The 16,250-nt window shown below is 41.5% G+C and overlaps 1 protein-coding gene across 1 annotated transcript in view; it reads left to right on the forward strand.

The window, feature by feature from the left end:
* LOC137621597 (BOS complex subunit NCLN) overlaps window positions 1-16,250 on the forward strand; it is a 101,873-nt gene that overhangs the window by 72,688 nt on the left and 12,935 nt on the right. The window contains exons 6-11 of the mRNA XM_068352009.1: window positions 186-338; window positions 8,978-9,142; window positions 9,749-9,892; window positions 11,301-11,450; window positions 12,560-12,681; window positions 13,073-13,250. Coding sequence (XP_068208110.1) covers window positions 186-338; window positions 8,978-9,142; window positions 9,749-9,892; window positions 11,301-11,450; window positions 12,560-12,681; window positions 13,073-13,250 — 912 coding nt within the window. The remainder of the gene's footprint in view (window positions 1-185; window positions 339-8,977; window positions 9,143-9,748; window positions 9,893-11,300; window positions 11,451-12,559; window positions 12,682-13,072; window positions 13,251-16,250) is intronic.

Genomic DNA, 16,250 nt, shown 5'->3' on the forward strand with positions numbered 1-16,250 from the left:
ATTATGGTCGAGTACCGAGGTATCACTGTATTGGCTTTCATAAAACCATTCCATTGTAATTTTGGTCAAAATAAGAATACCAATGTTCTAAATATTTGAAAGATACTTTTTAGTGGGTTATCAGCCAGCTTATTGTGGTATTTTACATCACATCTTAAGTTTTAATGAATTGCTCTTGATTGCAGGAACTGTCGTGGGGTGGAGATAGCAATGGTTCAGGAGTTGTAATTTTATTGGAACTTGCTCGCATTCTTTCCCGCCTTTATACATCTCCCAGAACTCATCCACGTTTGAATGTAGCCTTCCTATTGTCGGGAGGAGGTGCCATTAATTATCAGGTAAGAGTGATTTTACTAGATTCATGGCTTTCTGCAGTATTTTTTCATGGCAAAGCTATTCTTTTGTTTATTCCCTTATGGTTTTTCATTCACTCTAACAGGCAACCACTGTCACTTCATTTCCTATCCTATCACACACTTTACTACCTAATTTGTTCTCATTTATTAATTTCCTTATTTCCTTTCCTCACTGGGCTATTTTTCCCTGTGGGATCCCTTGGACTTATAGCATCTTGATTTTTAAACTAGGGTTGTAGCTTGGCTAGTAATAATAATAATAATGATAATAAAATATATTGAAGTAATAGTGACTTTTTAACGTAAACCTACACATACAAGAACTTATAAAGGAGGTTGGCCAGGGCACTAGCCACCCGTTGAGATACTACCACTAGAGAGTTATGAGGTCATTTGATTGGCCAGACAGTACTACATTGGATCCTTCTCTCTGGTTACGGTTCATTTTCTCTTTGCCTACACACACACACACACACACACACACACACACACACACACACACACACACACACACACACACACACACACACCGAATAGTCTGCCCTATTCTTTACACATCCTCTGTCCTCATACACCGGACAACACTGAGATTACCAAACAATTCTTCTCTCTTCACTGTAATTGTTTAGTGGCAACTTTTAACTTTATTAGGGTAGAAGAGACTCTTTAGCTATGGTAAGCAGCTCTTCTAGGAGGACACTCTAAAATCAAACCTTTGTTCTCTAATCTTGGATAGTTCCATAGCTTCTGTAGCATGGTCTTCCACTGTCTTTTGGGTTAGAGTTCTCTTGCTTGAGGGTACACTTGGGCACACTATTCTATCTTATTTCTCTTCCTCTTGGTTTATTAAAGCTTTTATAATTTATATAGGAGATATTTATTTTAATCTTTTTGCTCTTCTTAAAATATTTTATTTTTCAATATTAATCTTACCCGATGATCATGTAGCTGTCAACTCCGTTGCCCGACAGAAATCTACGGACGGGATACGCCAGCGATCGCTATACAAGAGGGGGGTGTACTCACCAGCGCCATCTGTGGTCAGGTACTCCAGTACTTCTTGTCAACACCACCTCAATTTTTCCTCTGTCGTGCCGCCGGCAAGACCTACATGGATACGCTGTTAATTTTGGAGTCTTTGTTCACGGTTTTGGTGAAGTATTTGCTCTAAAATTTAGCCTTCGCTGTACAGGAAGCTTTTCCCTTAGCTTAGATAGCTTTTGGAATTAAATTGATTTATTGGTTAACGATCTTTGCTTTACTTTGGAATTCCCCCTTGACTGTTCTCTAAATTCAAGATGTCCGACCACTCTCAAGCTCCTAAAATTAGGCGATGTAGTGTTAGGACTTGTAATAGGCGTCTTCCGAAGGCCTCTGTTGATCCTCACACCGTTTGTTCCGACTGTAGGGGAAAATCCTGTCAGTTGGAAGATCGATGTGGGGAATGTGCTGGGCTTTCGGAATTCGATTTTAATGAATTCCTCAAGTATACGACTAGGTTAGAGAGGGAGAGAGTTAGGAGGAGTTCTTCTCGCTCTTTGGTTTATTCCTCCCCCCATGATCCTCAACCTTTTCCTTCCCCTGTAGTGGTGACCCCCGAACCTACTACGAGTGCTCAGCCTGATATGTCGGATATGTTACGTGCCATTCAGGCTCTTGGTGATAAGGTGGAGTCTTTAGTGAGTGACCACAATCTTCTCTTGGCAGATGTCAAGGAACTTAAAGTGAAAAGTGCAGTGGGAAGTGTTAGTGCCAGTGCTGTGCCTAGTGTCAGTGTCAGTGTTGCGCATGAGGATACTTCTGTGCGTGCCAGTCGTCCTCCCAGTCCGGGACCTCTTGCAAGCTCCCAAGCCCAGGGGAGAAGCAACGTCGAAGGGCAAAAGGGTTCGGCAGGCCTTGATCGGCGCACAGTTGTATCCTCAGTGGTTGCGGGCGTATCTGATAGAGATCGTCACTTCCACTCCCAGACGATTGAGCCCTTAAATTCCTCGTCTGCGGAAGAAGTTTCCAGGAGGAAACGCTGGACCCAGGTCTCACGACCTCTTAAGCGTAAGGTCCCGTCCGAGCGAGTCCAACGGCCCAGGTGTAGCCACTGGGCCAGTTCGGACTCGCCGCAGTCATCTGATGACTGCACACCTCCTAAGAGAGGTAAAGCGGTGCCTCAACAGGCCTCTGCTCCAACTTCTGTTGATCCCAAGTGGTCTATGCTGCAGACTATGCAGTCTCAGCTTGCGGTTTTGATGCAGGAGTTTCAGGCAGAGAAGGTTAGCACACCTCCTCCTGCGAGCGCTCCTCCACCTCTGCGCAGTCCACCCTGCCAGACGTATGATGTTGAGGCTCCTCCTGCCTCCATGCGTGAGCTGCCGCATTGGGAGTTGCCAGGTACCAGCGCTATGCAGCAACCTCCTCTTTCCTTGAGGCAGGAGCCTCTTGCTATGCGGCAACCTCCTCAACCCTTGAGGCAGGAGCCTCTTGCTATGCGGCAACCTCCTCTACCCATGAGGCAGGAACCTCATGAGTTGCGGCAACCTCCTCTACCCATGAGGCAGCAACCTCATGCTATGCGGCAACCGCCTCAACCCTTGAGGCAAGAGCCTCTCTCTGCGCAGCTACCTCCTCAACCCTTGAGGCAGGCGCAACCCTTGAGGCAGGAACCTCATGCTATGAGGCAGCCTCCTCAACGCATGCAGCAGCCGCATTCTTCGCAGCATGAGCCTCTTCCCATTCAACATGAGCCGCATACCATGCAGCATGAACCTCATGCCTTACAGCATTCGCTTCTGACCACGCTTGCTCCTCAGACCACCGCAGAACCTCCTTCACCCCAGCCTCATGACTTTGTCATTGCCAGCCCTCAGCCTCTTCAGCAGAGGCATGATGATGGATCCGCAAGTGCGCATGCACCCGTTCTGCAGGATTCAGCCATTCAGCATGCCGCTATACCGTTACCTCTCGCTTCTCAACTCTCAGGCGATGAGGTTTCTGAGGATGAAGCTACTCGCCTGGATGATCCTTCTTCTGATGTGGAGGAACACAAGTCTTCGCCGCCTTCCTTAGACTTTCGTAAGGTCCTGGCTCTGTTCAGAGAGTTATACCCTGAACACTTCGTATCTGCAACCCCTCGTTCTCCTCCTTCCGAGTTTTCTCTAGGCATGCAGTCTATTACGTCTGCCTACACCAAGCTTGTCCTCGCCAGATCATCAAAGAGAGCTTTGAGGGTTTTAGGGGATTGGTTGCAGTCCAGGCAGCAACTGGGAAGGACATCTTTTGTGTTTCCTCCTCCTAAGCTGGCTTCTAAGTCGGGCGTCTGGTATGCCACGGGAGAGGAACCTGGCTTGGGGGTCCCTGCCTCTGCCCAGGCCGACTTCTCAAGTTTGGTTGACTCTCCCCGTAAGTCGGCTATGAGACGCTCGAAGGTCTGCTGGACTTTTTCTGATCTAGACCACTTGTTGAAGGGAGTCTTTCGCGCCTTCGAAATTTTTAATTTCCTCGATTGGTGCCTGGGGGCCTTAAGCAGGAAGACTGCCCCTTCTGACAAAGACTCGGCCATGCTGATCATGTCCTGTATGGACAGAGCAATTCGCGATGGTTCTGGCGAACTTGCCTCTATTTTTGTCTCAGGAGTCCTCAAGAAAAGGGAACATCTATGCTCCTACTTATCGACTGGCATCACCCCTTGCCAGAGGTCACAGTTGCTGTTTGCTCCTCTCTCCAAGTTCCTGTTTCCGGAGGAGCTAATCAAGGAGATGGCTGCGGCTCTTATCCAGAAAGATACGCATGACCTCATGGCCTCGTCAGCACGTAAGGCTAAAACCGTACCTTCCGTGCCGAGATCTTACCGCACCCCTGTGGCTGATACACCTGCTACCAGATTCATTCCGCCCTTTCGTGGCAGAGCCCCCAGTAGAGGAAGTTCCCGTGCAGACAGTCACTGGGGCAAGTCCAAGAAAGGTGCCAAGTCCACGAAAAGCAAGCTTTGACTTCCCTCCTCTCCAGACAGCTGTAGGAGCCAGACTCAAGACCTTCTGGCAAGCCTGGGAAAGAAGAGGTGCAGACGCTCAGTCTGTCAAGTGGCTAAGGGAGGGTTACAGAATTCCGTTCTGCCACAATCCCCCTCTGACCACATCTCCCATCAACCTCTCTCCCAACTACAAGGAGAAGGACAAGAGGCTAGCGTTACATCAAGAGGTGTCGCTCCTGTTACAGAAGGAGGCAGTGGTGATAGTCCGGGACCATCAATCCCCGGGCTTTTACAACCGTCTCTTCCTGGTGGCCAAGAAGACAGGAGGTTGGAGACCGGTGCTGGACGTCAGTGCGCTCAATGCTTATGTCACCAAGCAGACGTTCACAATGGAGACGACGAAGTCGGTCCTAGCAGCGGTCAGGCAGGAGGACTGGATGGTCTCGTTGGATCTGAAAGACGCCTACTTTCACGTTCCCATCCATCCAGACTCCCAACCTTTTCTGAGATTCGTCTTTGGAGAGGTTGTGTACCAGTTCCAAGCCCTGTGCTTTGGCCTAAGCACGGCACCTCTTGTGTTTACGCGACTGATGAGGAATATTGCGAAATTCCTTCACTTGGCAGACATCAGAGCCTCCCTTTATTTAGACGACTGGCTTTTAAGAGCCCCCACAAGTCGTCGCTGTCTGGAGAGTCTCAGATGGACTTTGGATTTGACCAAGGAACTGGGTCTCTTGGTCAATTTAGAGAAGTCCCAGCTCGTTCCTTCCCAAACCATCGTTTACCTGGGAATGGAGATTCAGAGTCGAGCTTTTCGGGCTTTTCCGTCGGCCCCAAGAATCAACCAAGCCCTAGAGTGCATCCTGAGCATGCTGAAGAAGAACCGATGCTCGGTGAGGCAGTGGATGAGTCTAACAGGGACTCTTTCATCGCTAGCCCTGTTCATCGAGTTAGGGAGACTCCACCTCCGCCCCCTTCAGTACCATCTAGCAGCTCACTGGAACAAGGATATGGCGCTCGAGACGGTCTCTATTCCTGTTTCCAAAGAGATGAGGGCTACTCTAACGTGGTGGAAGAACAGCATTCTTCTCAAGGAGGGTCTCTCATTAGCTGTTCAGACCCCCGACCTTCATCTCTACTCGGGCTGGGGCGCGACATTGGACGGACAGGAATGCTCGGGGACATGGAACCAGGAACAGGAAACGCTTCACATCAATTGCAAGGAGTTGTTGGCAGTTCATCTGGCCTTAATGAACTTCAAGTCCCTCCTGCTAAACAAGGTGGTGGAGGTGAACTCCGACAACACCACAGCCTTGGCGTACATCTCCAAGCAGGGAGGGACTCATTCGAGGAAGCTGTTCGAGATCGCAAGGGACCTCCTCATTTGGTCAAAAAGTCGAAAGCTCACGCTAGTAACGAGGTTCATTCAGGGCGATATGAATGTCTCGGCAGATCGCCTCAGCAGGAAGGGTCAAGTCATCCCCACAGAGTGGACCCTTCACAAGAACGTGTGCAACAGACTTTGGGCCCTGTGGGGTCAGCCAACTATAGATCTGTTCGCTACCTCGATGACCAAGAGGCTCCCATTGTACTGTTCCCCGATTCCAGACCCGGCAGCAGTTCACGTGGATGCTTTTCTGCTGGATTGGTCCCACCTCGACCTGTATGCATTCCCGCCGTTCAAGATCATCAACAGGGTTCTTCAGAAGTTCGTCTCTCACGAAGGGACACGGCTGACGTTGGTTGCTCCCCTTTGGCCTGCAAGAGAATGGTTCACAGAGGTACTGCAATGGCTGGTCGACGTTCCCAGGACTCTCCCTCTAAGAGTGGACCTTCTGCGTCAACCTCACGTAAAGAAGGTACACCCAAGCCTCCACGCTCTTCGTCTGACTGCCTTCAGACTATCGAAAGACTCTCTAGAGCTAGAGGCTTTTCGAAGGAGACAGCCAGAGCGATTGCCAGAGCAAGGAGGATATCCACTCGCAGAGTCTATCAATCTAAGTGGGAAGTCTTCCGAAGCTGGTGCAGAACCAATGCAGTTTCCTCTACCAGTACCACTGTAACCCAAGTTGCTGACTTCCTGTTACATCTTAGGAATGTTAGATCTCTATCAGCTCCTACGATCAAGGGGTACAGAAGTATGTTGGCAGCGGTTTTCCGCCACAGAGGCTTGGATCTTTCCTCCAACAAAGATCTGCAGGACATCCTTAGGTCTTTTGAGACCTCTAAAGAACGTCGGTTGTCCACTCCAGGCTGGAACCTAGACGTAGTCCTAAGGTTCCTTATGTCATCTAGATTTGAACCTCTAATGTCAGCCTCTTTCAAAGACCTCACTCTCAAAACTCTTTTCCTCGTCTGCCTTGCAACAGCCAAAAGAGTAAGTGAGGTTCACGCCTTCAGCAGGAACATAGGTTTCACATCTGAAACGGCTACATGTTCCTTACAGCTCGGTTTTTTGGCAAAAAATGAGCTTCCTTCACGTCCTTGGCCTAAATCGTTCGAAATACCTAGCCTTTCCAACATGGTGGGTAACGAACGGGAGAGAGTACTTTGCCCTGTCAGAGCTCTTAAGTACTATCTTAAAAGGTCAAAACCCTTGCGAGGACAATCAGAGGCCCTATGGTGTGCTATTAAGAAACCTTCGCTGCCTATGTCTAAGAACGCAGTTTCTTACTACATAAGGCTTCTGATTAGAGAAGCTCATTCTCATATGAAGGAAGAAGACCTTGCTTTGCTGAAGGTAAGGACACATGAAGTGAGAGCTGTGGCTACTTCAGTGGCCTTCAAACAGAACCGTTCTCTGCAGAGTATTATGGATGCAACCTATTGGAGAAGCAAGTCAGTGTTTGCATCATTCTATCTCAAAGATGTCCAGTCTCTTTACGAGAACTGCTACACCCTGGGACCATTCGTAGCAGCGAGTGCAGTAGTAGGTGAGGGCTCAGCCACTACATTCCCATAATCCCATAACCTTTTTAACCTTTCTCTTGAATGCTTTTATTGTTGTTTTGGGTTGTACGGTGGGCTAAGAAGCCTTCCGCATCCTAGTTGATTTGGCGGGTGGTCAATTCTTTCTTGAGAAGCGCCTAGGTTAGAGGTTGTGATGAGGTCCTTTAGTATGGGTTGCAGCCCTTTATACTTCAGCACCTAAGAGTTGTTCAGCCTCCTAAGAGGACCGCTGCGCTCAGTAAGGAAGACGTACTTATTAAAGGCAGAGTAATGGTTCAAGTCGACTTCCTTACCAGGTACTTATAATTTTATTTGTTATTTTGAATAACTGATAAAAATGAAATATGGGATACTTAGCTTCTTGATTAACATGTATACTGGTTCTCACCCACCCCCCTGGGTGTGAATCAGCTACATGATCATCGGGTAAGATTAATATTGAAAAATGTTATTTTTATTAGTAAAATAAATTTTTGAATATACTTACCCGATGATCATGATTTAATTGACCCACCCTTCCTCCCCATAGAGAACCAGTGGACCGAGGAAAAAATTGAGGTGGTGTTGACAAGAAGTACTGGAGTACCTGACCACAGATGGCGCTGGTGAGTACACCCCCCTCTTGTATAGCGATCGCTGGCGTATCCCGTCCGTAGATTTCTGTCGGGCAACGGAGTTGACAGCTACATGATCATCGGGTAAGTATATTCAAAAATTTATTTTACTAATAAAAATAACATTTTTCTTTGTTTCCTTTCCTCACTGAGCTATTTTCCCTGTTGGAGCCCCTGGGCTTATAGCATCCTGTTTGCAACAACCTTCCTTCAATTCCATATAACCTCATCACATTCCACATCGCTTCCCTATCAACTCTATCCTAAGCTTTCTGTAGATCCATAAATGCAACATACACTTCCATACATTTTTCTAAATATTTCCTGTATATCTGCCTAACTGCAAAAATCTGATCTGTACATCCCCTACCTCGCCTAAAACCACCCTGTACTTCTAAGATTGCATCGTCTGTTTATCATTAATCCGACTAATGAACACTCTACCATAAACTATTCCAACCACATTAAAAAAACTAATACCCCTAGAACTACAATACTCTTGCACATCTCCCTTATCTTTGTATAGCGGAACAATACACGCCTAATACAAGAATAAAAAAGATAAACGGGAATTACAGAAAAATATACTTTTCTTTCCTCGTATGATTGATTGTAATGCCTACCCTTTATGTACATATGTATTTATTTACTACATTTTTGTGTCATTGTGCAAGTAATGCTATAAATTGAAAAGCTGACTGAAAAGCTCTTATAATGAAATCAGTGATGATATACTCTATGTATCTGTCTACAGTAGCAGATAAATTGGGCTCTTCTGAGGTTGTTGTTTATTGCTTTGAATGGCCAAAAGACTATTATTAATGGTAACATATTGTAATGTTATTGATATTGTCGTAAAGAGTTTACACAGTGTACATATCCCTTTATGGGGTTAGAGGTGAAATGTAACCTAAAAATAAATAAACACTTGCATAATAATTAAAATCAGTCTTGTCAAGAAAAATTGTATTTTTATGTTGTCAGGATAAACAAAGAGTTCTCATGTTAAAATGCATGCCAAAATATTTAAAAATTGACATGCTTATTTTACATTAGTTGTATGTGGAGATTTTAAAAAAATTTTATTTCCATTTTAGGGTTCTAAGAGGTTCTTGGAAGATCATTTGGATGCCTCAGATTCTCCATTGCTGTCAGAGACCCACTTTACGCTGTGTTTAGATACCCTTGCCAATGGTAATACTCTTAGGCTGCATGTTTCCAAGAAACCGAAAGAAACCTCACCTGGACATAGCTTCTATCAGGTAGGTAATATCTTAGTCTTGATATGCATTAGTTATTTGTTTTGGTATCACGCTTGATTTGTGCGTTTTAAGTAATTCTGGAATGTTCATTATTTGTGTTGATGCTTGAGTTTCATGTACATTGCAGATACTTTAAGGGTATAGTATTATGAGCTTGTGCTTCCATACTTCGTTATACAGTACAGTAGTTGATTCTTTTTTGTGAGGGAGATTTGCACCGTCTCGCAGTGGTGCCCTTTTCGCTGGGAAAAGTTTCCTGAGTACTGATTGGTTGGACAAGATAATTCTAACCAATCAGATAGCAGGAAACTTTTCCGAGCTAAAAGGGTACCGCTGCGAGTCAGTGCAAATGCACCTTATTAAAAAAAATTGAGTATAGTTACCTACATAGAAGTGAGGGATCTAAAGGTAAAATTAGTTTTGTTTCACTTAAAGCTTTTTTTTTTTCTTGCACTATTGTCTTTTCCTTAGGAACCTTGTATATAATATTGTATCGCAAATTTCAAATCCTAATAATACAAACCCAAGTCTTTAGATAGGAATATGAGGGTTTGTATCTGTCTAGGAACAGAGTTTTTGTGATAATAATTAACTTTTTTATTCAAGGCTTTAGAGGAGTCTGGAAAGGCTTCTGGCGTTGAGGTTGAAATGGTACATCGAAAAATTAATCTTCAAGAGGATACGCAAGCTTGGGAGCACGAAAAGTATAGCATGCGTAGACTTCCAGCCTTCACACTGTCCAGACTCACGGTAGGATTATAAATGGATTCTTAGTAATTATTCATTATGAATTGGAAAGCAGATGACTTGCAAATACAAGTCTTATGTTTTATTCTAATTTGCTAATTCTGGAACCTGTACTTTGTAGGCTAATGTTCATACTTGGTTTGACTTTTTGCATTCACATGATGAAATTAGTGGCCTTCTCATTCCAGCCACAAATAGTTATCATACTTCAGAATTGTGTAGTCAGCCCAGCTCCCTGGAAAATGTTATTTGGAGACGATCATGCAGAAATTTTAAGCTTCTTTCAATAGCTGTTTCTGTAAACTATTTTTCCTTTTGGTTGTTCATTGTTTTTAAATTTGTTCATTACCTTGATATACTGTACATTTATATTGTACACATTTCTGGTCTTGATGGAAATCAGCTTAGGCAAACATTATGCTTTACCCTTTCTTAGTCTATCTAAAGTATGCCTTCAAATTCACAAATGGGTACATAATTTGATGGTACATAAATCATTTACATTATGCCAAAAATTAGGTTCTCAAACAAAATTTTGTTACTCCAAGCTCTTGAACCTGTTGTGCCAGTGCTAAGGCCTACCCCCTTATTGCAATGTCAGTTCAAGTATGCTTAGATATCATTACTGGTAGCATTATTTTATTCTAATTTGGTACAGTTGAGATATATCAGAATTACCAGCATATAATGTGGTGTGAGGAAAGTCAATTGGCAATTACTTGGTACAATACAAACCTGCAGTTTAATTTTTTTTTTGGTCACATACAAACACTTGGCATGATGAGAGTAATTTCTTTTATTTTTCTAAAGTGTTTTCATTAGATATATTTGAAAGATTTTCTAGCAATATATCAGGACAATATTTTCTTGGAACATAGGTTTGAGAATGAACCTTCATGTATATTTGTACCTTTATATTTTACATAAAGTACTTAAATTTCAAGGTGCTTGGGCAAACCTCAGGTAATGATATATAATAGTAAATTGAATTGGTTAGTCATCATTCTATTTTGTATTCCATAGATATACATGTAACATGATCCTGGCAATAACCACAAAATTGATTATACTGTAATATGTACAGCATCAAAAATAGTTCTAATAATGCTTGATTTTTATTTCTCTAATATTTCAAGTTACATCGATTTTTACTCTTAACATTTCACTACCATATCAACTGAGATTTTTTAAGCAAATCATTTGGGTATGACTAGAATGATAAGAACTTTTGAAAACAATATTCTTATCTGTTAATACTCTACAAATAAGGAAATTTCCAGGCTAATATTCTAAAGAAAAACCACATTTACAAATTAATTATTCATAGTGCAAGTGGACAAACATTAATATCTTTTTAGAAGTAAATAAACAAAACTTGTATTGACAACAGAATTCCTCCTTATATGTATAGGGTCCCAAGACTGGGGAGAGAGGAAGCATCCTTGACACAAGGGAGTCTGTCGATGTAGATTTATTGACTCGAAACACAGAAGTGGTTGTCAATGCCCTCCTCCGTCACATCTACAACACTTCCATAGACGGCATCCTAGACAATGGTTTGGTAAGTTTTGCGGTTCTGGTCAATTGGTACTTTTGAGTAGTTTCACAGGAGGATTTTTACCATTTTGAGTTGTAAGTTTATTTTTTTTTTTTTTACTGTATCATTGTTACGATAAGGAAACTTGTTGTCTTGGTCAATAGAGGTCTCGTATGGCTTTTATATTATTATTATTACTATTACTTGTTAAGCTACAACTGTAGTTGGAAAAGCAGGATGCTATAAGTATAAGAAAATATTGAAGAAAAATATGCTAATATACTGTATATGACTGTCATAGGTGATAAAGTTTTTTTTTTTAATACATAGGTCATTGAACACAAAGATCATAGAAATACATTTTTGAGTTCTCAAGATAGAAAGCTAAAGATGTCCTCATCATAACTCAAGGTTACAATAATTTTCTATTTTAGTGTTTTTAGAAAAGTAAACTATTGATCATATTGTACATCTGATGAAGTTACTATGTCCAACAGTTTTCATGAAAAATTAACCCAATTCACTTATTTAATTTATTTGTGAAAGATAAAATGACTGTCCCCAGAGAAGCTATGCATCCCTAAAGAATTGTCAAAATCTGCATAAAGCACATGAAAGTTCTTTAGTTTATAGGCAACGTTGATTAAAAGTTGATTAAAAATTGTTGCAGCCATGTACAAAAAAAAGCTTGGAATTTAAAATGCTTTGTGAAAACTTCCAAACAGTCGAACCTATGTGATGTCTGCTAATTATGAACTTGGAATACACAGATGATAGAAGTTCTTAGAGTTTGCTTGTTGTAGTACACAGTGGGCAAATATTGTAAAAAGAACAGTACAATACTGTATTACTGAATTATAGACTTTCTCCATTTTTACTAACTTTTATCATAATAATTTTTCCAAACGTTACTTAAAAAGTGAATGGTTTGGTCAATATTTTGACTTTTAATGAATCTACAATTTATTATGAAATTTAGAGAAACAAAAGATGATATTGTACCAATTTTTGGAAATTAAAAGAAATTGAATACTTCATTTTAGATTAGAATATTTGAAATTTGGAACTTTGGCAAGCAATCCACCTTTGCTTTTTTATAATTTTTACTTGAATTTTCTTCCTGTAACTTACAGGCTGTTAATCGAGATAGTGTGGGCTCTTGGATAGAAATGATTTCTTCCCAACCGCGATCACCACAACTCTTGGCTGGGAAGAACAACCCTCTAGTCAATACACTTCATCAGGTTCTGATGAGGTTAGTCTCCTTATGTATTTCATAGTATTGAATTATTTGATTGTGGGTTATCACTGTCATCATCATTGTTTACAGGTCACATTTTTTCTTTACTTGGTTAGAGAGATTTTGATTCCACTCACTCTAGAATAATTTGTGCTATGCCTGGATCCCTTTTGGCCTTTGGTCATAAGAAATTAGTTTTTTGATAAAAGGAAGCCCATGGGAAATAGAAAAGTAAGATTTTTAAATGAATGGTATATATTGTATACCCAAATTTGTTTATTTATATTTTTTTATTCTTGGTGACAAGTTTACCATGTTGTTACATACAATTTGTCAATCCTTATAAGGTGTAATGTTGTGAACTTCATGACTACGCATATCCTCAAGTTGTTTATTCCGCCAACAGATACACCAGTGAGGCCCGCGTGACTTTTGTTAAAGCTGATAAGAGGGATCCTGAGTGGGCCTTCTACGATGTGACTCAATCCGTTATGGCAGCGTATGCCGTGAAACCAGCAGCCTTTGATTTTCTTCTCACTCTCGCCATTCTTAGCTACTTAGGTGTTATTTACATGTTCCTCCAGGTGAGTCATAAGGAATAAATGCATTTACACCATTCTTTTCAATTATATTTATTGACATAATTGCATCTTGATTATTTAAATGAATGATAGAATACAGTAATGTCTGTATATTTATACCTAGTTTCCTATTCAGTTTTCTATTTTTACTCTTGGATTTTTAAGTTTTCAACTATAAAATTTATTTTTTTTATTTTTTTTCTATGTAAATATTGTGTCGGACTACTTAATGGTACTTGGGAAATCTCCAGTGGTCTCACAGCAGCAGAAAACATGACTTTTATTGGTCAAAGGAGTTTCAATATATCAAATATTTCTGAAAAACATCCTGAAAGGTTGAGGAGAAATTTGACATGGCAATGTTAACCCCGATATTTTTGTTTCGATCCTATTTGGACATATCGATTGCTTCTGATAAGAGGAAGAAAACAGGAAATTTGTTTCACAACAAAACTATAATCTGTAATAGTCATATTCATAGTATTTACAGCCCTACTGTTGTCACTTCATTTTCAATTTTGAAAAACAAAGATGGTCAGCTGGCTGGCTTCAGATTAACTTTAAAAGCTTATAGTTCCACGCCTATAGGTTAATTCCAACAAGGAGATAGAGGTCATCTTTTCAGACCTAGAAAGAGTGACTTCCATTAAAATCTGGTATCAAATTCCTTTGTTCGAGACAAGCTCCTACTCTCCTTAATGCGACCAGACTTCAGAAAGCACATTTATATCTCCAGACTTTTGATAGGTTTGATTGATGATCCTCAAGGTGTTAAAGGACCATTTGTTCCAACACGAAGTACTTACCTCGAACTACTTTCTTAGGAGCATCTGGGATCTCCTCCCATCCAACCAGAATTTTGTGTAGTTTACCCTACTCCCGTTTTCTATGCGGGGCATTCTCTGGCGGAGTGATACGCGCCCAGAGACGACCCGGTATCAGAGAGCATGCTTGCTCAGGTCTCGCTCTCCTGTAAGTTTTTGGTCGTGTCGGCGTTAACACCCCGACGCTCTCTCTTAACCCAATGCGACCCTTTGTGTCTCATGTGGTCCCTTTGTGTGCTTCCCTATCCTTTCCCTCTGTGTTCCTGTGTCTCGCGGTGTATTACTAGTGCGTTATGGAGCATCCCCGTCGTTGCCCTGGGCCTCTGGCCGGCAAATCGTGTGGCGCTTTCCTCTCTAAGCCCGAAGTTGACCCGCACTCCTTGTGTTCGTCTTGTAGGGGCAGTGTGTGTTCCCCTACAGCCACGTGTCCGGAGTGCGAGTCCTGGAATGAAGTGCAGTGGGTGCGATACGACACTAAAAAGAAGAAGGCCTCTCGACGGTCCCCTAGGAAGTCCAGCGTCTCTTCGCCCCTCGCTTCGCCCGGCGTCCCGTCGGACAGTCTCTCTCTGCCGTCTTACCAACAGCTAACCATTGAAGTGCTCTTATGCCCCAAGACTTTTTGCATCCAACTATAAAGCAACCCTCTGGTTACCTCGGAAAGTCTTCGCCACTTCTGTGATTGGTGTCGTAGGAGGAACACTTCTCCACTCGAAGCCTCTGATCCACTATTGGCAGATTTTCTTGTGTACCTGCAGGATGAGAAAGTGACTAGATGAATTGAGATAAGACTTGGGAAGTGCCTTGATAAATCATTGTTAAAAGAATGACCTCCTAACACTTGTCTTTTTGCCTCATATCAGTTTACAAAAAATGTGAGGTAAGACATATGACTTGCCCTTGTATACATAGTTCATATGTGGACTATCTCCCATCTGAACATTTGGTAATTGGTTATTTCGCAAATATACAAGTGATTTGTTTGTATAAAGTGTTATGACATATGACAGTGATTATTGAAAACATTTTGACAAGACTGAATAGTTGAAGTGTAAAAGAGTACAATATTTATACTGGTTCATTAAAACTAGATGGAGTTCCTTAAGAAATGGTCTAAACAGCATCATTTTCCACTTGTCAATTACCATTAGAAATTAATGTTTTGTATCTATAGAGATAACTGTGCTGTATTTTATTCAGCATAAAATTTACATCATTCTACATGTATCCTGTCATAATGTAATTAAGATTTCAATTCTTTAGAATAACAATATATTTATAGTTTATAGATACCAAATTAAAGAAAACTGATGAAGTTTAAATAAAGGGGAGAGACCAATTAATGCTATAAGATTTTTAGGATTAACTTGGGATCCTGGTTTTGGTAGCAAAGCTCATATGGCAAATTTAAAGGGTAAATGTGATAATAGATGTATAATTATTCCTTGAGAAATTTGTTACTGGCAGGTCAACCATAATGTGTTTGTATAAGACATCACTTTTTGACCAATAGTAGGTAATAAATTTCAAACACAGGGTTCTGCCACAAAGTCAGATCTTTAATAAAGGTGGCTGCATATGCACTGGAGCGTTTTGCTTTTCTTTAAGCAACTCCATACAGATTAAAAGCAGTGAACTATAATTCTAGGGCTGAGTACAAGAAGGGCCAATGTCAAAAAATGGCCGATTGAAGATAAGACCATCATTAAACTAAAAATTTATCTCTGTATCAGTACTATAAGGGCTAATGTCGTCCGTGGGTTCACGGAGCTACACTAAGCACTCTATTCTAGCCAAAGTCAAGTAACAAATGAAAATATTCATGCTAGAAAGGCCAATGTCGCGACTGGCCCTTGTTACATTCATTTATTACAACCATTGAGTGCCACGTGGGAGGCCAATGTCAACTTCAGCCTCTCTTGCACCCAACGATTTTAATAATTTATATGCGTACATAACTTCATAAATCGTTTCTGTTACTAATGTTGTTGCAAGCAATTACTATTTATTTAATATCAAAATCAGTAGTAATGTGTATGATATCAGTGAATGTATGTTAGAGTACATCAGACATTCTCTAGATGCAACATGAATAAACCTGCTAGCCACAGTCGCAAAAAGAAGAAAGCGAGAGGAGAAGAACATGTTTCCACAACAGGAAAATTGAATAAAGCTTAACCTA

Source organism: Palaemon carinicauda, chromosome 28, assembly GCF_036898095.1.
Source record: "Palaemon carinicauda isolate YSFRI2023 chromosome 28, ASM3689809v2, whole genome shotgun sequence".
Taxonomy (NCBI): domain Eukaryota; kingdom Metazoa; phylum Arthropoda; class Malacostraca; order Decapoda; family Palaemonidae; genus Palaemon; species Palaemon carinicauda.